Below are 23,787 nucleotides of genomic sequence, written 5' to 3' on the forward strand. Positions count from 1 at the left end.
TTAGATGAACATATAAATTTTTTTACATTGTGAATTTATACTCTTTTTCTATGATAGTTACCCCAAAAGTCAAAACAATAATGAGTTTTAATTGTTTCAATATAATTTTTTTTTGGCATTAAATGCACACATAAATTAAAATAAAAACTATAATGTAACATGTTGTCATAAAATCACATGAGATTACCCCTAATACAGTAATACTCCTTCACACCAAACATTATAAAATGCCGCAACTTGTTATAAAATTCCTTCAAAACAAAAGAAAAAAAAATAAAAATTATCATTGTGAAAGAGATGTTCCTCCCCAAGTGTGTGTGACCCTGAAACATGAGAGAAGGAGAAAAGGCATGAGCAATTCGTAACCAAGACAGCAAAACAGAGAAGAACAGAGCCAACAAAACAAAACAACTCTCACTGGAACTGTTTCTTCTTTCCTCTCCAAAGATCCTCAATTCCGTTACTGTAAGTCCCCACTTTTCTTCTTCACTCCAAAACAAAAGAAAAAAAATGAAAATGGTGCTATTTTTCGTGCTTCCTTAACCCCTATTACTCAATCTCCTTTATTCTCACTTTTCAATCCAAAATCGTTAACTTTAACTGATTTTAGGGTTGCCCTTTGTCTCATTTTTCTTCATTTTTTTATTTTTCCTGTGTTAATTCCAAAATCGTTAACTTCAACTGATTTTAGGGTTGCCCTTTTTCTCATTTTTCTTCATTTTTTATTTTTCCTTTGTTAATTTTGATATTAATATTTAGGGTTTCGTTTCCCTTTATCAGAATCTCTCCGTCGGTGATCGCCATAGTGTGCTGGAAATTTTTCTCAGGCTGTTCCGGTGGAAGATTCGGTGTCTTCGAGTTTTTGGTTCTGGTAATTTGGAATATTATGCTATTACTGCTTTTACTTGAAATGAGTAAATTTGATTTTCATTTCGGTTATGAAGTTGCGTGCCATGTGATGAATTATGGATTAGTAGGGGAATTGGTTCTGTTGTGTTTTTGGATTTTGTCTCCTTGCTTAAGTTTCAATTGCTGTTGTTATTCCTCTATGTGTTGATTCCATTTTCATGTGATATGCCTAATAACATAAGGACATAATGCTATTTGTTTTAAATCAAACTGCCGAGAGGCCCGAGTTGGTTTAATAGGTTAAGTTGATGGTAAGGAATAATGGGAATCAACTGTAGAAACAGCCGATTCATGGTCTGATTGGTTGAGTTGGTTGGTCTGGTTAGGGTTTTAAAACATTGATGTAATGAAATGGAAGTAAATGCCTTTCCATTAGTTTACTGTAAACTGTAAATGTAATGGACATACTTCTAGTAGTATTTGTTGAAATAATAATGCTCTTGTTATGCAATGCTTGAGTGCTGCTTTGTTTGTTTTCCAAAACTTTTAGGTCTCACACTGTTTTAAACTGTTTGGCTGTTGTATATTTTGTAATTGTTGGCCGATGAATGTTGTAGCATTGCTCAAATAATATTTACCTTGTATTTTCTATATTTGAGATTTAATTTAATTTGCCACGCATGTTGTTAATTTAAGGTTTGATCAGTTGAACTGGCTGGTCTGGTTAGGGTTTAAAACATCGTGGAGTAAAATGAAATGTCTTTCCATTTCTGTACTAAACTTCTGAAATACAAAAAATTAATTAATTTCCCACCATTAAGTTCATAGTTGTCAAGAGCCCCACAATAGCGGCGCGACAGTGGTGGTGCATTACGGAGTGGCTGTTGACCGCTACAGAAGCAATTTTGTGTTGCGGTTTTTCTTGTGGCCATCACTCCCGTATTTTTTGCTTGCTTGCTGCGACTCTAATAGAGTTAGAAAAATCCACTCTTGCCCCCTTGTAAGAGTGTTGTGCAGGCTGTTATGGGGATGAGGGAATCTTGCAATTTCGACTGGGTGTTTTCCTCCCTTTAATTTTTCTTTTTTAAATTTATAAGTTTTGTTGCTTTTTCTTTTTTGAATTTTTGAGCATTTATATTTATGTGGTATAATTATAAATTACTTAACATGTATGCTAAGCTTTTAGCATTGCGGCCATCCCACTACTGTTATAGCCAGATTTGGAGTTGGCTGCTTTGTGCCACTATTTTGTGATTGACAATTTTGATTCAATTCCTATTACACCAAAATTTTGGGTCTACACAGCATAATTACTTTTATTAGTGGTGTTTGTTAAAATAATAATGGTCTTGTCACAGCTAGATGCTTGATTGCTGCTTTGATCACTTTCTAAAACTTGTGTAGGTTCTATTCTTTCAAAACTGTGCATCTCTTGTGAAATGTGTAAATGCAGGCCATAGGTGATGCGACTGTAAGCTTGAGCATACTGCAACATTACCCAAATAATATTGCATGTGTAGTTTTCTGTAGTTAAATTTGTTTGAATTCAATTTTCTACGTGGGTTAATTTATTTACTATAACTTGCTTGCTTTGTCTTTATAGGGTTCGGTTGCCATGGACAAATTGCTTTTCAAAGCTTGTATGGGAACTCAAACTATGTAGAAATATTTAAAGAAGCAGGAAATTTTTAGATTGAAATGTTGATATTGTTATATCTCAACAACGTATTGAGAAAGTAGACAAGAACATTGAGAAGGCAGGTGACTGAAATGGAGTGCAATAAGGATGAGGCTACCCGAGCTAAAGAAATTGCTGAGAGGAAGTTTGCTGCAAAGGATACATTGGGTGCAAAGAAATTTGCTTTGAAGGCCTTAAATTTATTTCCGGATCTTGAGGGTATTTCTCAAATGGTAGCAACACTTGATGTGTATATTGCTGCCGAGAATAAAACAAATGGAGAAGCAGATTGGTATGGTGTGCTTGGTGTGGACCCCCTTGCTGACGAAGATACTGTCAGGAGACAATACAGGAAGCTAGCTCTCCAGCTTCACCCTGATAAGAACAAGTCCATTGGAGCTGATGGGGCCTTTAAACTCATTTCAGAGGCATGGAGTTTACTATCAGATAAGGCTAAAAGGGCATCGTATGATAAGAGAAGTGGAAGAGACCGGAAAGTTTCTACTAAGTTTGGAGGTCCATCATCACAAAAAGGGACTAATGGTAGTTTCAATTTCACTAAGACCGCCCCTTCATGTGCAACTACTCGGAAGAATACTGCAAAAGAGCATGCTTCATCTTCTACTCATAAGTCAAAATCAAATACATTTTGGACTGTTTGCCGTCGATGCAAAATGCAGTATGAGTATCTTAGAGTTTATCTTAACCTTAAACTCTTATGTCCCAACTGCCATGAGGCATTTGTGGCTGTAGAAACTGCTCCTCCACCTGCAAGTGGTATTAGACCTGCAACTCAATGGAGTTTTTCACAGAAGCAAAATTCCAGCCGCCAACCTAATAAAAGCAAATCTAATGCTGGAAAGAATAACATGGCAGCCCCAAATGTTGGAGGAGGGTCTTGTAGTAAGACTGACTCCTATGAAAAGGCCAATTTCCAGTGGGCTCCATTCTCAAAAATATCTGGTGTTTCTAATGTTGCTCAAGCTGCAAGTGTGGTTCAGCAGGCATATGATAAGGTGAAGCGAGATCGTGAAGAGGCACAAGCAGCTAGGAAAAGGGAAGAGGCCTTAAAAAGGAAGCAGCATGCTTCTAAAAAGGGTTACTATAATCCTTCTAAGAGAAGAAGGGGGGGCATGGAGGATGCTAGTGCGAGTAACCATGGTAAGGAAACAAACTCATTCAGATCTAAACAGGGCAATTTTGAATATAATAGGGTTAATGGAATCAGCAAGACCGGCCATGTGGGAGATATCTCCCCAGTTCAACTGAAGAATCTTCTTATGGAAAAAGCTAGAAAAGAAATTAGCAATAAACTCAGGCAAGTTCAGTCAAATGCTGTTGATAAAACTGCGATGAAAGAGAATGGAAATGACTTCCAAGAAGTGAGTGAGAAAGGAGAAAAATGTTCCAGAAACTCTGAGATGTGTGCTCAGGATAACATTGAGAAGTCAGAAGATAGAAAAAGCGGATCCCGAGCCATCAAGCCATTTGCAGGTTCTACAATTGCTAAAGTTAGCCGAAAATTTTTGGAAACAACACCTGTAGATGTACTATATCCTGATTTCCATGATTTTTGCAAAGATCGAACTGAAGGATCTTTTGGTGAAAATCAAGTATGGGCCGTGTATGATAACGATGATGGGATGCCTCGATGTTATGTGCTGATTCGCCGCATCATCTCCCTGAATCCGTTCAAGATGCAGATCAGTTGGCTCAACCCAAATACCAACAGTGAACTGGGCCCCCTAAAATGGGTTGCTTCAGGCTTTTCAAAAATTTGTGGGGATTTCAGAACAAGCAGACCTGAAATTTGTGGTTCTACCAATTTTTTCTCCCATAAGGTTAGGTGGAGAACTGGTGCTGAGGGAGCCATTTGTATATATCCGAGGAAAGGTGATGTTTGGGCCATATACAGGAACTGGTCTCCTGACTGGAATGAGCTAACAGCAGATGAGGTTATACACAAGTTTGATGTGGTTGAAGTACTTGAGGATTTTATTGAAGGGCATGGTATAGATGTTATTCCTCTGGTCAAAGTGGCTGGATTCAGGACAGTGTTTCACCACCACTTAGATCCAAAAGAAATCAGGATCATTCCGAGGGAAGAGATGTTTCGATTCTCTCATCAAATACCTTCATATGTACTCACTGGTCAAGAAGCTCCAGAGGCTCCAAAGGGTTGCAGGGTGCTGGACCCAGCTGCTACTCCATTTGAACTTCTTCAGGTAATAGAAGTTGTGAAGAAGGAAAACGTGGCAGACGATGAGGATAGTGATGTAAAAAAAACAAGTGATAACATGAAAAAAGATAATGATGAGGAAATGATCGATGCTATGGGAAAACATGGGGAAGAAAAGGAGGCAAAAGACGAAGACATGCAGGAAGTAGAACCAAGTGATAACATGAAAAAAGGCAATGAGGAAATGACCAATGATACCGGAAGACTTAGGGAAGAAAAGGAGGGAAAGGACAAAGACATGCAGGAGGTAGAAACTTTGAAAGAGGACAAAGAGAGAGAAGATTTGCAGTAGCTTGTAATTGCAAAGGGATGTAGCATGCTACAAGAAATCAACTTTTGGAATCTCTGGCTCGTGCAAGGAATGAAGAATACAGAGACCCAAAATTAATTTGACAAAATAGGATCCATAATGAGTTGACATTGTGATTATTTATTGGATGGATCAGAGATTTCAATCATTTTCTCTTATCCAACCATCATATTTTGTGAAGGGTTAATTTTGTCTATTTTTTTGCTAGCTACAAATTGTGGGGGGATTTCCCTTCTGTTCTAACATTATGGGTCAAGGCTACATGCCCTTTTCTATTTACATTTTAGGGTCTTACTCAATTTTGTTTTGTAAAGCAGATTTAGTGTGGCAGGTGCTTCAGTCGCTGTCCATAAATTTGTAAGATATTTAGCTCCGTTAAAGATCAATACAATAAATTACAAATTGATTCCAGTTTACCTGCTTAAAATTTTGATTTGATTTAATTTCATGGTGAGCTTGATTCAATGTAACAATAAAGACTTCAAAGCATTCCTGTTTCTCCATCATTCTTTTATCGCCAACTTCGTAGTAAATAAATTTTGTTATGATTTTAAAATAATCCAAGGTTACAATTTTGTTTTGGAAAATTCTATAGCTACATTTTTCAAATTAAATGAGATCAACTCCAAAGAGAAAAACGTTCTATTCACTTTGGGTTGGGATGGAAATGAAACGTAATAAACCAAAAAAGTTTGGATGTTTCTCTACAAAATGCATTTTATCTTATTTTAAATAGTCTAAAAATAAAATTTAATTAATATCATTATATTGTATTCATGCTTTTTTCCATCACTTTCTATCAATCTAATTTGTATTTTTTTTATTAGTGTGGACCACATAGCCATTCCACCAAAAACAACTTAATTCTCTTCACTAGATGTGATTTTGGAACATTGGATTGCTGTGGACTAGAAATGGTCATTCGACCAAAAATAAACAATTGTTATTTCTAACTAAATGAGATTTTCGAACATATGTCACTGTGCACATAAACATGTTAATAATTTTATTGTCTTCATATATTTTCTATATTTTTCATTTCTCTACCATTATCAATACGATTTTGGTTTTCCAATCATTTTAAGGTCATATCTAACATTATTTTTTTTTTAAATTGTAACAATAATCTTTTTTATTTAAAATTCTCATTTTTTTTCCATTTTTTTCCTCAGTTTACACGAATTGAATCCATTGAATAAATCACTTTTCGTTCAAAAATCAGCAATAAAAAGCGTTATATTTTTCTTTAAAATTTCTCAAAATTCTCCTTTAAAACCTTAATCTTACATGCTACAAAATCCATCAAATTCAATTAAATCTTTATTTCTGTGCATTTTACACCATTTTTTAATCTCAATTTCATCTTAAATAGCTAATTATTCAAGTAAAAAACAAAGCTTTGAAGGTTTATATATGAGTGTTAGAAATAAATTAATTTGAATGAAAAATGACTGAAAGACTAAAATTACACATTAGTCATACTTTAGAAAAAAAAGCAAAACTTCTATAAATTAAGGTAATGTTTGAATTGGTGGAGTAGAATGAAATAAGACGAGATCGAGTTTTTATTATTTGAATCATATCCAATATTAGAATAAAATGAAATATGGGAAGATTGTTTGATCACTTTACTTTTTTATCTCCTTATTACATATTTAAATTCATGTTAATCATCTCCTTAAAATACTCGTTAATGTGAATTTAAGTACAAAGTCACAAAAGTTTAGCTTCAACTTTAGGTATCTTTTACCTTGAATCCAAAAATACATAATGTTATTATCATACTACTAATTTGATTTTAGAATAAAATCTTTCAAACATAAATCATTTCAGTTTAAAAATCAATTTTATTCAAAAATTAATTCTGCAAAGGTTAATAAAAATGGATCAAAGTTAAGAGGATAATACATTTTCTTTAATTTTGTCAGTTGCAATGACACTCAAATCCTTTAAAAAAAAACCCAAATGAAGCCAAACCTGAACGAACATGTCTTAGACACACTGAGCAAAAGCAACCACTTGCTAGGTGCACCCAGCATTCTTAAAAAATGACAAAATTGCCCTTGCTTAGTTTTCCTCCTACGGATCAACTTGATCCGTAAGAGAAAAAATAATTATAATATACTTTAAAATACATCATATTTATTTATAATATAATTAAATCTATTTTTTATTTTATTAATTATAATATATTTATAAATATTGATTTATTATAAATAATTAATTTTTTAATATATATTTTTAGAATAAATTTGTTTTGAAGATGATATTAAAATACTTACTCAGTCCCATTATAATTATTGTTTAAGGTTATTTTATACATATTAATAAAAATCAATAAATACATAAAAGATAATATTATAAAGAATTAATCATATCATTATTAATATTATAAAGACTATAAAAAAAAAATTAGTATTATATAAAAAATTAAAATACTAACTACTTTATAATACATTTTTTTACATGATCATTAGTATAAGTGGGAAAATTGAAATTATAAGAGAATTTAAAAATATTAGTACGTTATATAAGATCTTAGATAACGAATGATGTCCATTTTTTGGTTAATTATTTTTTTTTACACCCTTTTCAACTTCTTTATTTCAATTATATTTAAAGTTATATTTTAAATTATTTTTTATTAGTTGGTAAACTAAGTTAACTAGACCATTTTAATAACACGCGTGTATATAAACACAAATGGAATACACAATCAATGAAAATAACTAAAACTAACATTAGTAATGAAAATAAATAAAACCAACAATACTCATGAAATGAGTTCATGTACAATATCTGTATATACAAAGAATATCAATGTAAAATATGTACATAAACTACGCCTGATCAGTGTGCCGCATGCGTCTACACCTAACGTATACTAGATGGTCCTGTGTCACACTCCTGGCCAATCTGAGGCATTCTTCGATCACCTCATGTGTCGATGAGCCAGGTGTGACCACCCCTAGACTCAGATGACGCTCCAACCTCTCAGCAATGTCATCACAAACTTCCTGTTACATACAAAACAAACTAATTACACAAATTATTATGCAAATATTGAGGTAAATGATGTAAATTATTAGTATTACTTACCACTGCATGTATGGGCTCCTCTGCAGATGTCGACGATGCTCCTGGCTCCGGCACGCGAGGGATATCCGTCTGCGGGGCCTGAGGGACGACTCGGAGCTGCGGGGCGTGACCATGAGGCAGAGGATCTAATGTGTGGCCTGGTGTCATGAAAGGATGAGAGATGCGAAAGAACCAGTCGATGTAGTCACTGGAACACGCCCCTGGCACAACGCACACCTCACCTGCAGGTACGATATGATCCTCGTAGTGCATCCACCTGTCGTGTATATCATCATATGAGACCCATGAATCGACAGGAGGAGCAGGAATGGTATGCGTGTAGCCAAACTGCCGCACGACCCTCTCCGGTCGGTAATAAACAGCAACAGGCCCCCAGCGCAAGAGACCGGAATAGCATGATCTAACGTGGAAGTCCCGAACCTCCCGATGCTCCCCATAAGGGATCCAATAGACATCCAGAATCCGGAGTCGATCCAGGCGCTCCCTGTACGACGGTGTGTGAATGCTCTTCACGGTCTTCTTCATCGCAATCCACCTGCACGCACGCAAAGAAGCCTCGTCATAGTCCTGATCAGCGGTGGACTCCGCGATCGAGGGAAAGTGCTCGTAAATCCAACACTATAGATGTAACATTCAAATTATAAACATTAATAATGAAAGTGTAACAAAATTTAAAGTTGAACATTGTTTAGCCTGAATGAATGAAAAACATATTTGTTACCTATAGCAGTGTGATGTAACCGCCAAGCTGTCGACTGTGGCTCATAGATGCATCGTTCAGCTGGTCGTACATATGAACCAAAGTAGCCACTCCCGAGGCGTACCTCTCTGTCATACTGAGGTCACGAAGGGCCTATAAGTAGACAACATGGACATTGGTTGTACTCTTGTTAGCAAACAGAGTGCAACCCAGTAGGTGAAGAAGATATGCGCGAGCCGCAGCTGTCCAATGACCTGCCTGGCATTGGCGCTGATATATATCACGTACCCATTGCAGGCGTACGTGCGGTCCGCGACACTAGACTGTCTTAGCCCTAGCAGACTCTGGAGACACCATCAACAAGTCCACCAGCATCTGAACCGCATCGTCCACGTGCAAGGGCTCAAATGCATGTAAGTCGCCTATAACGGGAAGATGGAGAAGAGAGGAGATGTGGTCCAATGCGATGGTGAGCTCTCCTACCGGGAGATGGAAACTAGTCGTCTCCCGGTGCCACCGCTCCACAAACGCGGACAAAAGTCCCCGATCGCCGGTGTCTACCGAACACGCGATCAGAGGACTTAGTCCTGTACCAGCAATAAGTCCCTCAATGGCAGGGACATGCCTGCCTAAACTGTGGACCTTCCTCCCATGAGAGGATAGCTTCAATTCAGGACGCTCCTGAATTGAAGTATAAAAGGAATGCAAAATTCGTTAAAATTATCATTTAAAGGAAAACTAATAGTATAATTTACAAGTAACTAAAAATAAATAGTATAAATACCTCTCCCGTCCATACGCTGCAAGCAACGTGATCCGCATACGCTGTCAACACGGATGGGTCGCTCGGACCACCCGGAAATCCCTAGTGCTGATCCTCAGCCGCCTCTGCGCCTGCGTCCGCAGGAATGTCCTCCACAACAGCTGGTGCCTCCATCGGGTCATCCTGAACATCTGGCGCAGGGATGACTAGCTCATCGACGTGATCCACAGTCACAGCGACTCGTTGCCTCTGTGCGGATGCAGTAGGCCGTCGACGCTGCGGAGCATCATCGGAATCATCACGATCTCCTCTGCCCAGACCTCTGCCAGTGACCTGACCTAAGGCACGACCTAATCCTCTAGTCCTAACCATGATCTGCAAATGAGTACCGCAAAATCCATCACTCATTTCATTTTCTCAAATTTCAAGCATTTGGTTAACTCAATTCAGTTACTCTAATGACCACTTGTTGTTTTATCATATGTTTTACTTATTAGAGAGAAACTTGCTGAGCTTTATGAATCTGACAAACAATGGTCAAAAAATTTGTGTTTGTGGTCAACAACATCTCAAATTTGTGTGGATAAAAAAACTAAGCATAAACAATGGTCAACAACATCTCAAATGCTTAGTGGTATTGACCTTGATTCAGCAAGGTGTTGTTTTGTGGTCAACAACATCTCAAATTTGTGTGGAAAAACAAACTAAGCATAAACAATGGTCAACAACATCTCAAATGCTTAGTGGTATTGACCTTGATTCAGCAAGGTGTTGTTTTGTGGTCAACAACATCTCAAATGCGTGTGGATAAACAAACTAAGCATAAAAAATGGTCAACAACATCTCAAATGCTTAGTGGGAAACTTGCTGAGCTTTATGAATATGAGAAATAATGATTCATGAAGGAATGATGTGTGTGGATAAAGGAAATAGAATCAAACCAGGATTGATGTGTTTGATGTGTGTGGATAAACGTAAATTAGGAATTAATGCTAAGATAGTGTTTGATGTGTGTGGATAAACAAAATAGAATCAAAATATACCATTTCTCAACACAATATTGTGTTTTGTTCTATTTTTATGATTGACCAAAGCTAGAATAGAACCCATTAGAGGATTGAGTGAAGGAATAAAATAGCTAACTTGAACAAGTGCATAAGAAGACTTAAATTCTTACTAAAATGTACAAATTTGGATGACTCTAATAGAAGTAACCCACTACTTTAAACTAATTCAATTGCCATAACATGTTCACTTCATTATGATATCAATGTCAATTCCCTCCCTTGTTGGCTATCACAACTAGGACCATTCCTTGTTATACTGCTTGTGACAATTCCATCTAAGAACAATATATATTAATATATAGAACAATATTGATGTTCAGTCTGAAATAGAAATAAGAACAGCTAGTAAAAGTTGCAATCATTATAGGATTTGGATTAATTGTTCTCCTAACCCTCATAAAACTTTCTCTCTAAATGTTTTCTATATACACTAATTGATTGTCCTTATAGCATTCTATCTAGAAATAATCCACATTGACCAATATGTTTTTGTTGGCCAGTTCTATAAAAAGCTAATAATGCTAGTCCTAAATATGTTGTGAACGTTGAAATTGAAGTTAGTAGTGTGACCACCGGATAATGAATGTTTTCTCCTTTTAAGACATGAATAAAATTCATTGTCTTTGTTCAAAGCAAAGGAGGTTGGACTTCTTTTTGAAGAATGAAATGATTGCAGGCCTTTGAGCTTTAGAGGGAGCAAAAGAAATTCATAGACATTAGGCAGGTGAGTTAGGTGAAACAATGATTTCCCATTTTCCTTTTTCTCTCAAGGATCAACATTTAATCAAGTTTTAGGGATTTGTCCTAATCATGTTACTTTTGAACTTAATTTGCTGAGGTTGTCTAGGCATTTGAATCAGTTTTCCGATACCACATTCAGTTCTAAGTGGCAATTACATCAAAGACAATTACATATTCGCATTAAATCAAATTGAAATAGTAGATATTCTCCAAAATGACAATATTTATCAAATATTTAGCATACATTCAGAGCTGATCCTAATAACCAAAATTCCTAATTTTAAAAAAAACTCACAATGTATCAAATAATTGGCAATTTTTCAAATAAAATGAAGCTGTGAGTAGTTTACGGATCAGTTTACGGATCAAGTGATCCGTAAACAACCCAGCAACTTCCTGACAGCGTTTTTCGCTATCGCCAGCAAAAACCAAAACGCGAACGACAAACTTACCTCGAAGAAGAAGCAGAAATGCGAAGAAGAAGCCCAAACGCGAAGACCCACACCTTCCTCCTAAACACAGCAACAATGGCGGCAATGGCGGCGAAGAAGAAGAAGACTGGCGGCGAAGAAGAAGACAAGAATGAAGAAGCTGTGCGGGAGGAAGAAGAAAACTGAAGAAGTAGAAAAAGCAAGAAGCAGAACCGTTTGAGGAAGAAGAAGAACGTGCGCGGGAGAGAGAGAGGCGAGAGAGAGAGGTTTCATTTTTTTAAAAAAAATTAGTGAAGGGCATTATAGCCTTTTCACAGCAATTGCTGGGTGCACCTAGCAGCACTCCACCTGAATCCTGAATCATCTCAAGCAACTCCAAGCTTACCTCACTACTCTGGCCCACGCCCACGCCCATTTCTACGCCTTCAAGCTCATTCGCTTCTGCGCCATCAGTCTCTCAAACATCACTACGCACGCCTCATCTTCGACCACTTTCCTTCTCTCAACACTCACCTCTTCACCGCCTACGCCGCCCACCCCTCCACTCTCTCCCTCTTCTGCCACATGCTCCACTCCCAATCCCCCCCGCCCCAACCACTTCATCTTCCCCCAAGCGCTTAAAACCTGTCTCGCGTCACGCACCGCTGAATTCCTGCATGCCCAGATCGTTAAATCCGAGTTTCATTATTTCCCACTTGTGCAAGCGGCTCTTGTTGACTCTTACTCCAAGGTTTCGGACGGGTTAGGGAATGCAAAGAAGGTGTTTGATGAAATGTCTGAGAGAAATGTGGTGTCTTTTACCGCGATAGTTTCTAGGTTTAAGAGGGTTGGGGGTGCTATGAGGGTGTTTGGTGAAATGCTAGAGAGGGATGTGCCATCGTGGAATACTCTCGTTGCTGGGTGCACTCAGAATGGGGCTTTCACTAGGATTAAGTTGTTTAGGAGAATGGTTTGTGAGTGTAATAGGCCGAATGGGGTTACTGTGGCTTGTGCACTTTCGGCTTGTGGTCACACGGGGATGCTTCAGCTTGGGAGATGGATACATGGTTATATGTACAAAAATGGGTTTGCATTTGACTCGTTTGTCTCGAATGCGCTTGTGGATATGTAAGGGAAGTGTGGAAGCCTTGGAAAAGCAAGAAAGGTTTTTGAGATGAATCTTGAGAAGAGGTTGACTTCATGGAACTCGATGATTAACAGTTTTGTGTTGCACGGGCAGAGTGATAGTGCAATTGCCATTTTTGAGCAAATGGTGGAGGGTGGCGATGGCATGGGACCAGATGAGGTCACCTTCATTGGTTTGTTGAATGCTTGTACTCATGGTGGATTATTTGAGAAGGGTTATTGGTATTTTGAGTTGATGGTTCGGGAATATGGGGTTGAGCCATAGATTGATCACTACGGGTGTTTGATAGACCTTCTTTGTCGAGCAGGGACGTTGGATGAAGCTATCAATGCTGTCAAGGGTATGAGCATGGAACCAATTGAGGTTGTCTGGGCCTCATTTCTTAACAGATGTAAGGTTCCTGGCCGAACAAATTTGGCAGAATTTGCTGCCAAAAAACTGATTGAAATAGATCCACATAATAGAGGTTATAGGATTATGTTGGCTGATGTGTATGGGGAGTTAGGGAAGTGGGATGAAGTGAGGAATGTGTGGAGGACATTGAAGCAACAAAAGTCTTATAAAGTTCCAGGGTGCAGCTGCATTGTTGATGACCAGGTTCATCAGTTCTATTCTCTTGATAAATCAAATCTGAAGACAAAAAGACTTGTACATTGTCTTAGAAAGTCTAGTTGGTTTTAGAAATGAAGTCATGGGTGAACTGTAGTCATTGATCTCATACATTTCTGAATTTAAGATACACATTAAAAAGATTAAACAAAGAGAGGAAGATGCAATGTACTTAAGTAAATAGAAACTCAAAACTTTTTACAAAAGCCAGTGCTGAGCTTGCAACTAATTTCTACTATGTACAGTCACACGACCAAGGATTTTTGTGGGGAAACCTAATTGTTTGATGTAATTATTCTCCTCTTGGTGCAACTTTGAAGATTTATCAAAAGAACAGAGAAGTAGAAGGAAAGAAATAGATTCTACTTCAGTTGGTTTTGTGCTTCCTGTGATTGTTAATGCAGAGCAATATAATTTTGGCTTAAAAGTCCTTGAGGAGAAAGCGAAATTTAGAGAGAAACTTTAGTTACCCTCGTGAAAGGACATCTCATTAACTGATGTCTTGATGCGAAATGAATTACCATGAAGTATTACAATTAGAGCTTGTGTATCTATACTTCAGTAATCGAGAATACTCACACAAGGCAATTTTATTGTTCATAGAGCAGTGTCGTTCCGTTTTTGCCCCAAACATTTATTATGGATCACACTAATTTAACGAAAACTATTATGTGTCAAGCTTATATAAATTTTTTTTAGGAGTAATTGATACCACATTTTGTTATTTTAGCATCTAAGAGGATGTGTAGTTGATCCCAATGAAATGTATCTTTTATAATGGGTCTAAGGCCATTGTATTATCACTTCAGTAGACACTCTACTTGTTGAGGAAGTTTTTTGCAAAATCCAAAAGATATTTCCTCAATAGACCTTACTCGCTGGGCTAGCTGGACTTGCTAAATGAATTCTTCAACATTTTCAATTTGAATTAAAATTTCTTCATATTAGTTGTCTTTGCTTGTTGGTCGAGTTATTCATACGACTTGGTCCCTTTTTCTCCATTCATGAGTTGTCACATGTCCTTCTATGCACAAGCTCTCTCACTAAGCAAGCATAGCTAGTTGAGCGAGCCTTCTTTGGTGTGACAACTTCTCTTCCTCTCTTGGCGTTCCAAAAACTTTAATAAAAACATAAGAAAACTAGATGAATGCTTAAATTTTTATTTACATGCTTAGAGTTCTATAAAAACATTAAATTCTAGCTATTTGAGACTAACTAAGAAAAAATTAAGAAAAAAAGCAGTCAATTGCCAGGTGAAATGAAGCTCAAAAGTAATCATGTACAAAAATTATATTATGCATTCAGAATCCATCATCCTTATTTTTTGCATGAGCTTTATTTCAATGAACATTTTCATGTTTTTTTCCTCGATTGTATCTTCCTTTTCTTCTTTGAAAAAGTTTCATGCATGATCTTTCTTTTTTGTTTTCAACTAACCCTTATCTTAGAGGATTCATTTGTTAGTATTTTTGTGGGATGTTGTTTTGTTGGCGAGGGAGTATGAGATGTTTTTGTTGAGAATACACACACAGTTGTGAGATGATGTCAAACCCTTGCTTTGACCAAGCCGAGTTACAAACTTCTAGGACTTTGATCCTCAACCTCTAGTACTAGATTTTGAAGTCAACCACAAGATTATTCTCTTAGTAGCTAGTAGTAAGAGGGGTCATATTTTTTAGTGATGTTTATTAGGACCCGATATTTTCTTAAGCTAAGATCTCGTACCTTGGTAGGAGTTGGTATATCAATTTTGGTGTGAGGATGGATATCTTAGTAGAAATTGTGAATAAAGGGGTGAAAGTTGTGTTTTGGAGTAATTTCCTATAGTGTGAGAAACTTAGTGATGATTAAGGCAAGTAGAGTTATGACCCTGAAGAAAACCTTCGTTATATCCCATAGTAATGACCTAGCTTTCTTATGTTTTTGGAGTAATGTTTTGAGATATTTGTTGAACATCTTTTGGGTGTGTGGTTTAAAAACTTTGTGTAAAGGGGTTTTGATGTTTAAAATTATGTTGAAAGTCTTGATTTATCTATGATTTAAGTGATTTGAAATATCAAAAGGTGGTTTATGTTTTTAAACTTGTTGAAAGTTTAAGTTCAACCTTTTCTTTGTTTTGAAAACTCTCTTTTAAAAATGGATCTGTATGTTTAATGACAAAGTGAGTTTTCACCTTTATAAAGTTGTTTTGATTCATGTTTTGGAAAAGAAAGAGGTTTATCATAAAGATCTTGGTTTTATGCAAAAAGGCACACAATACTAGCAAGATGGAAGAAAATGGTTAGGGACATTCTATCTAGGAGGATTAAGGTTAGGAAATTTGGGTGAATCACTTGGCGAAAAATGGATGACTTAACTAGATGGAAGATTGCGGAGGAAAGATCAAGACCTCCAGAAAGTGAAAAATGTACTGATGATGGTGATAGTGTGTGATGATTGAATCTTGATGTGATGATTAATGAACTAATGATCATTATGAGATGCCCTGTTTTGAGAATTCGAACACTTATACTTTATATATGATCTACATATTTTGTTATATATGTGATGATAGTAGATCATGTTTTAATTGTTAATTTCTATATTGCTTTAGTATGCTTGTTTTTTTAAGCTTACTCTTGCGTTGTTGTATGTGTGGTTCATGCCTGTGATGATCATATATCTAATGTACGTGAGGAGCATATGGTTAAGAGGTCATCCCGTGTCTTCGAAGACTTCGTAGATATGCATACCAAGATGTGAAGATGTACTTCCCGTTTGTTGTTTATTTCTTAACATCCTGTATAATGTTGACCAGTTTAGAGTCTAGGAATTTTACTAAAATCACACTAGAAGAGGGACTTGAATAATGTGTTAGATAAACTATAAACCTTTTTTTTTCGCAAGATGGTGTTTTTATACAAGTTAAGAAGGTTTTAAACCTATCATCCACAGACAAATACAAGTTTTACTTAAATAGATGGAATTTTCGTCCACTACTTAACAAAACAAGTTTTGTATGAAAACAAAGAATGAAAACTTTGTCTGCAAGATTGTGTAAAATAAGTGCTTAAAGAATACTAAATGAAAACTTAAGAGAGAAGTAAATACACTTGATTTATACTGGTTCACTCAATTAGAGTTACGTCCAATTCTCATTTACTCAATTGTAAAGGTTCTACTAATCAAATAGTGATTACAAACAAGTATTCTATCATGCCACCCCTGACTACACTTAATATTATCTAGGCCACTATTGACAAACCCTTAAACCCTCGTGAATCTAAAAACACTCAAATATTGTTTATCACTAAGTCACTCCTAGCTTTTACAAACATAAGTTTGATTGAATACAATGATTTAGCAACACTCAAAGAGTGAATTAAAAATTAAGCTTGAATATAAGTAACTTTGCTTAGCAAAGGATGAACAAAATAAGCACAATGTCTATCGTCCACTAAAATGATAGAGATTCACTTCAATGTTCTTTTGATCAATTTCTCTTAATATACTTTGTTGTTCAAATGTTGTGCATGATTCTCCTTTTATAAACTTCAATGAAATATCCATTATGGATTTAGCACTAATCCTTTCATATGAATGTTGTCTCCCAACTGAAGCAATGTGATGTGGCATGCTTTGATTGTAGAGAAGAAAGATAAAAGTACAAACATCATAGTGACATATGCTTTTCTTTTGCGACAATAGCGACCTCTAAAGAATATTTTGTTTAAATCCTTTTATTCTCTTCTATTTTGTCTTTACCTTAATTTCAAATGTTACATGCACTTCCCTTTGTAGCTAACACTAAATTTTGATATATATTGGACGTCACTTATGTGAAGGTATAAAATGAGTAAGTTTAAGTGATTAAGTCCAATTGGACATGAATAAAAGCAACTCAGTGTAACGACACTAGTTTTCATAATTAGTGGACACATGTTTCTTAACAGTGCATTGGACGTTGAATATAACTTGTTAATAAAACAATTTGCTCAGTTTATCATTTATGAGTGAATGCTTAATTCTAAGAGCTTGTAGGATATGAGGTGTGGACTAGAAACTCATTATGTAGTAGGTTGTGTTTATCAACAATTTATACATTTGTCTAGAAACTCATTTGTCTATCAACAATTTATACATTTCTAATCATCAAAATTTAAGGTAGGAATAAGTTGTCCAATGATCATGGGATCATCAAAACCTAACATTTACCTTTATAGAGTTGTATATTTTATATGGATGTTTCGAGGAATTATGAGTTGCTCTGATGTTGTATAAGTGTATGTTATGATGGAGTCTCATAAGGCACATAGTTATTTAGTTGTACAATTATATCACATCATGTTTTACCTTTGTATCATGTGTTTTATCATATCATATTTTACTTTTGTATCATGTATTTTAGCTTTGGCCATTGAAATGAAAAAATTTTACAAATATTTTGGTATAAACATTTTAAAATATAAACATATATTAGACAAAAAATAGACACATAATTTAATTTAAAATGAATTTTTTTAATATTTAAATGAATAACATGGTTTTAACAAAATTCAAAAAGACATTCTATATTTTTTATTCATTTATATGTTATTGGCTATCACAAAAATATCATATTTTCATATTAAATATTATATTTTTTTATTAATATATTCATTTTTAGTTTTGACGGTGAATATTGCACAAGTTAAATAATTTTTATATATAATTATAATTCATAATAAATATATACTTTAAAATATAAAATTTTATTATTATTGAAGTTCATAATAAACAAATATTTCTAAACATATATGACTATATAAATTATATTTTTTATTTATAGTAAATAATTTAAATTGTGATGTACAGTTATTTATAAATAATTGTGTAATTTTTTTAATTTGAGTTTTAATTTGGGTTTGGTATTTTGTTTGAAAACACAAATATGTCAACTGCATGTTGATATGTAAAAATGTGCTAGAATTAATGTAATGCACAAGGGAAAAAACTACTAACAATAAAAAAGATTGATATTTTTATTTAGATACATGAGAAGAAAATATTATGCATCAATTTACATAATTATCTAATCATAATTCGTTATATATAATAAATTTATTGATTTTTAAAAATAATTATTTTAAAATAATTCAAAGGATAATTTATTTTGAATAATAGTGTAAAATTATTTTAAGCTATCAATGTATCACCATTTGACACTAAATATATGAAAGGAGACATGATAGGAGATAATAATTTCAATTTACTTATAAAATTAACATAAAATAATATATATATATATATATAAATTTTATCACATAATTTTCTATATTTTTTAATTTTTTGGGCCACTCTCAGTCTTAACAAAATTATTTTAACATGACGATACGTTAAACTGGATTAGAAATTTGTAAATGTAATACATGAAAAAAAAAAACTAACAATAAAAAAATGTTATACTTGATAATCACCCATCACACTTTTATTTAGAGATATAAATGAAAATTTGACACATGATAATTATTTTCATTTATTTACAAAAATAACATAAAATAATGTGTAATTTTTTTACCACATTATTTTATAATTTTTTTTTTCAATTTTTTGGGCCTCCTAATCATGACTTTGGGCCTTCCCTTTACATATACAAAAACAAATACAATCTTGATCGGTGAGAATCAAACGTCTTCCACCTGACCACTGTCTTATGTCCCAATATCCGAACAATTTTTGTAATTTGAGACATTAAAACAGAACAAAAGCTTGTATCTATCGTTATATCTCTTAATGTAAACAGTGTCATTGTACGTTTGTTCGCCTGGATGACCTTCAGTACCACCAATATGCACACATGACTTTTTTTTGGTATGCATTTGGAGGATTTACCACACCCAGGCTTCTTTTTGGAAAAATATCCAATGGGGTACCTAACATGATACTTCCAAAAACAAAATATAAAAAGGCCTAACAGACTATTAGAAAAATTATTGACCAAATAATTTATATTTAATTTTTTAAAAAAATGCTACTAAAGTTTAGAGACCTCAATATTAGCTAGAGAAAATAAATTATTGTCATTAAATTTAGTTATCAACTCATTACTCCCTCCCCATTTCAAATTTCAAATATTAACAAAAATAATTCAAATTAAATTTTGTCACTAAAAGAAGCTATTTTCAAGATTTGAGGGTTCAAATGAAAGTATTTTTTTTTTCATGGGACTAAATTCAAAGGAAATCCTAAAATAAAAAGAAAAGAAAAAATATAAAATTAAAAAGAGAAAACACAAAAAGAAAGAAACGTGAAAAGTAAAACAGAAAAAAAAATTGAAAAAGAAGAAAGAGAAAGAATTGGGTGAAAAGAAAGAGAGAAAAAGATTAGATAAATCCTTGAGAAAAATGACAAAATACACACTAATTTAGATACTTATAGAAAATTGTTTATGTAATTTTTTTAATCTAAAAGTTTCTTATATACTAGATATTTACGTAATTTACACCCATTATGTAAATTATTTTTTATGCATATAAAATAAAATTCCATGAGCACGAGCTCCTCGAGGATCATAAAGTTATTTTTATTTGTTCCACATGCTTGGTCTACTTTATCTGGAAGACCATAAAACAATAAATTATTGTTACAATGACACGTTTAATGTTTTATGATTTTGCAGGTGACTTACTGAGCCACGTGGGCGTCTCAGTATTTTTATTACAATTAAATTAACTAAGGTTTCTTTCGATCTTTTCATAGAACCTGCAGCCAGGAAGCATGCATGCTCAGAGTCACAAGACCCTCGTGTTATAATTAATAATATTATCAATAGGACATAAATAAATAAAAGTCAAATTGTTTTCAAAAGTGTTCATCACCATTGTCATAGAGAAATCTAATAGGAAATTTTTTTAAACATATTATTATTAATTAATTAAAATTTATTAAAAACTTATACAATTTTATAGATTTCTTTCTTATTTAATGAGTTTTATTTATAATTTTATAGTTATCAATAAAATTGCATTAATATCTTTAACCCAAAAATTAATATAATTATATATAGATCTTGAGTTACATTCACATGAGAGAACAATTATTTAATGAAATAATTTATGTTTAATTTTTTTTTATAGGTGAAGATGTGTCCATATTTAACATGTGACGTTAGTTTAAATAAAATTGTTTTTAAAGAAAGATATTTACGAAGAATAAACAAAGTGCGTGTTGCTAGAGGTAATATGCTCTTTCTATTAGAAACGAGATGTATCTTAACCTCATTTAAGTTAAATAAAATTACTGTAAGAGAAAGACTCTTTATTATTTATTATTTAACTATTTGACATAATTGTATATATAAAAGTTAAACTTGAGATTCATCAATCAAACTTTGAGTCAATTTTTAGAATTAAAATTATATCTATTATTTTTCTAATGCCTTTCATTTATTTTTTATAGTAATCGAATTCAAATACTAAAAGATTTACGATAACAAAGAGAAAGAACCCAATAAAACAAAGATGAGAATACAATAAAGCAAAACCATTATTTTATCACTTATTTTTGCATTGGGGTTTTGTTAGCAACCGGGAGCAGAGTACTTAATGCATATCACAACGACAAACATATGATTAAGCATTAACTCAACACTATCTAGCTACCCTTGACATTATTTGATTTGATTCAAACTACGGACTTGATAATTCCATCAACCTTAGAAGCTTCTATGAAAACAATGTCGAAGGCCTCATGCTCAGTGAGATTCAAACGTCTTCCTCCCTCACCATTTTTGGCATCAAACCTTCCAATATCTAAACAAGTGCCTGAGCCAGTGATACAGAACACAAGTTTGTATCCAAATTTATATTTCTGAATGCTAAATGTGCCACTAAATGTTTGTTGACCAGGATGACCTTCAGGACCACCAATACCCACACATGCCTTTTGGATTTCATTGTCCACAAACGCCACCCATTTGGAGGATTCAGCACAATAAGGTTTCTCTGCGAACTCGATTTCAAGTGGAGTACCTACATGGATATATAGATATTTTCCAAAAACAAAGACATTCAATTAATTAAAGGGCTCAACATACTACTAGAAAATATTAACATTAAAATTAGTCACAAACAATTTTCTTTAAAAAAATTGTCAATACAACTTGACGACCTCAAAATTAGCAAGGAAAAACTATATTCTATCACTAAATTTAGTTTTTTTTAATAAAAAAAAATCACTAAATTTAGTTACCACTTGGTTGGTAGTTGAGAAGGAGGATTTAAGGAAAGAAGATATGGTGAGTTCGAATATTTCCACTAATATTTTAACAAAAACTAGTAATTAACATTAATTAATTAATAAAAAAAATTAGCTACCCGTTCATTATTTTTTAGTAGTGGTGAAAAAAATGATAAAAAAAATTAATTAGTAAGACATTTTCAAACATATCCGTTATATTTCCCTCTTTTTTTTTTTTTTTTTTATAAATTGAATGTATCTTAAAAAGAATGTTAGCTAAGCTGACAATTTGGGTTGTCATGTGTTTATGATCCTAATTAATTAATCTCCACAAGGCTATTAAGAGCATGATTGGTTTGCCTATGTATTGTTTGTTTATTTATTTTGATTTTGTATTGAAATACGTGTCACATACAATATTTTCATAGCACATCAAACACGTATTATTAAGTTGTTCAACTTACAAGAAAAAGCTAATTAATACAAGTTATACAACTTAGCTATATATGTGTTACCCGGAGATTGATTGATATAATAGGCCTATAATAGTGTCAAACTATATGCATCAATTTCTGGTTAGAGACATATGATGATGATGAGTACCTGTAAAGATGATTCCAGGGCTTATCCCAGGTATGCTGAATTTGACTGGTGTGCCACGGAAGATTTCTGAGTAATCTTGCAAAACAGTAACTGGGCAGTTTGAGTTTCCTGTCCGGCCTAGTTTCAATCCACCACCGGCAGCGCCCCAAGTTGATGGCATAATGTAATATGTGCCACCTGGGAAAATGGGGTTGCCACTTATGTCCACAACTTGTTCAACATCTTCTGAAAGAGCCAGGAAAGCAAAGAGAGGCAGGAAGGAAAGGGATAATAGTAGGGTAGGCTTCATAGTTAATTTACTCGATAGAGATGTTGTGCTTGAGTGTTTTGCTGAATTGCCTTTGCCTCTTTATATAGTACTATAAATACAGACGAAGCCAGAGTCACACATGTTCAAATTAAAAATTGATACATGATTAATTATTATTAACCATACATGTTCCAATTTTTTTTTTTTTTTTTGAATCAAACACACATAATATTAAAAGATGTATAATACTCACATATATATTCCTGTTCAATCACATCTATTTGTTAAATTTTACGAGTTTACTAGTCTATTTATTCTTTACGAGTTAAGTTGTATACAAATTTTTTTAGTAAACTCTATGTAAATTTATTAGACTCTATGCAAATTAAGTACTCCAATTAACGAGTCAACAAGTTTAAAAATTAGACTAAATTATAATGTCATTTTGGGTTGTTTTTATATGTTTATATTTCAACATATCGTCATTTAGTATGTTGTCCTTAAATCAAAGAACTCACATTTCTAACAGCATAAAAAATTATTGTTGTTCTTTAATAACATCAAATCCTTATTCTCCACTAATATCAAATCCTCAATGATGAGAATACTCTATTACTATTATCACCTCTGTAAGTTATCATTTAGTAGTGATGCATTATTAAACTTGATTATTTAAGTATTGTATTATCTATTGTTTACTATTTTACTTTATTATGTTGTTAAAATATTTAATTGATATATTATTTATATGTATTTTTATATAAAATAGACTTTTATAAATTTACGAGTCGAATTTACCGAATTTTTAAAACTCTCACAAGTTTATATAGATTATAGAGTTTGATAACCTTCCTTTGATGTTATTCAAATCAAATTCATTAAGAAAAACAAATAAGATACCTTATATATGTCACGTATCTAATAAAAAACATTATTTTAATATAAAGTCACACATGCATGTTTTGGATAAGGATGGATCTATTCGGATTAGGGCTGAGCACGGCACGGGTCGGATTCGGATCCAAAATAGCTCATCCGATCGAGGAGAGAAAGTATGAGATTGAGACACGGAACGTACAAGGAGAGAAAGACGTACAAGTATGAGATTGGGTTTGGAAATGCTTTA

The 23,787-nt window shown here is 33.7% G+C and overlaps 3 protein-coding genes across 3 annotated transcripts; 1 reads left to right on the plus strand and 2 right to left on the minus strand.

Annotated features, from left to right (window-relative positions):
- Positions 1-235: 235 nt before the first annotated feature.
- On the plus strand, positions 236-5,487 carry LOC100816712 (uncharacterized). Its single transcript, XM_003533211.5, has 3 exons — positions 236-465; positions 781-871; positions 2,453-5,487. The coding sequence occupies exon 3, from the start codon at positions 2,620-2,622 to the stop codon at positions 5,056-5,058; it is 2,439 nt and encodes an 812-aa protein (XP_003533259.1). The 5' UTR covers positions 236-465; positions 781-871; positions 2,453-2,619; the 3' UTR covers positions 5,059-5,487.
- A 2,429-nt stretch (positions 5,488-7,916) lies between these two features.
- On the minus strand, positions 7,917-9,140 carry LOC112997895 (serine/threonine-protein phosphatase 7 long form homolog). The gene is made up of 3 exons (XM_026123927.1): positions 9,075-9,140; positions 8,176-8,793; positions 7,917-8,093 (listed from the first exon to the last, which is right to left on the minus strand). Exons 1-3 carry the CDS (start codon positions 9,138-9,140, stop codon positions 7,917-7,919), a joined length of 861 nt encoding a protein of 286 aa, XP_025979712.1.
- An 11,957-nt stretch (positions 9,141-21,097) lies between these two features.
- Positions 21,098-22,748, minus strand: KTI-2 (kunitz trypsin protease inhibitor). Its single transcript, NM_001250857.2, has 2 exons — positions 22,412-22,748; positions 21,098-21,600 (listed from the first exon to the last, which is right to left on the minus strand). Exons 1-2 carry the CDS (start codon positions 22,698-22,700, stop codon positions 21,254-21,256), a joined length of 636 nt encoding a protein of 211 aa, NP_001237786.1. The 5' UTR covers positions 22,701-22,748; the 3' UTR covers positions 21,098-21,253.
- Between the last annotated feature and the right edge of the window lie 1,039 nt (positions 22,749-23,787).

The sequence above is a fragment of the Glycine max genome, chromosome 9, assembly GCF_000004515.6.
Source record: "Glycine max cultivar Williams 82 chromosome 9, Glycine_max_v4.0, whole genome shotgun sequence".
Classification (NCBI taxonomy): Eukaryota; Viridiplantae; Streptophyta; class Magnoliopsida; order Fabales; family Fabaceae; genus Glycine; species Glycine max.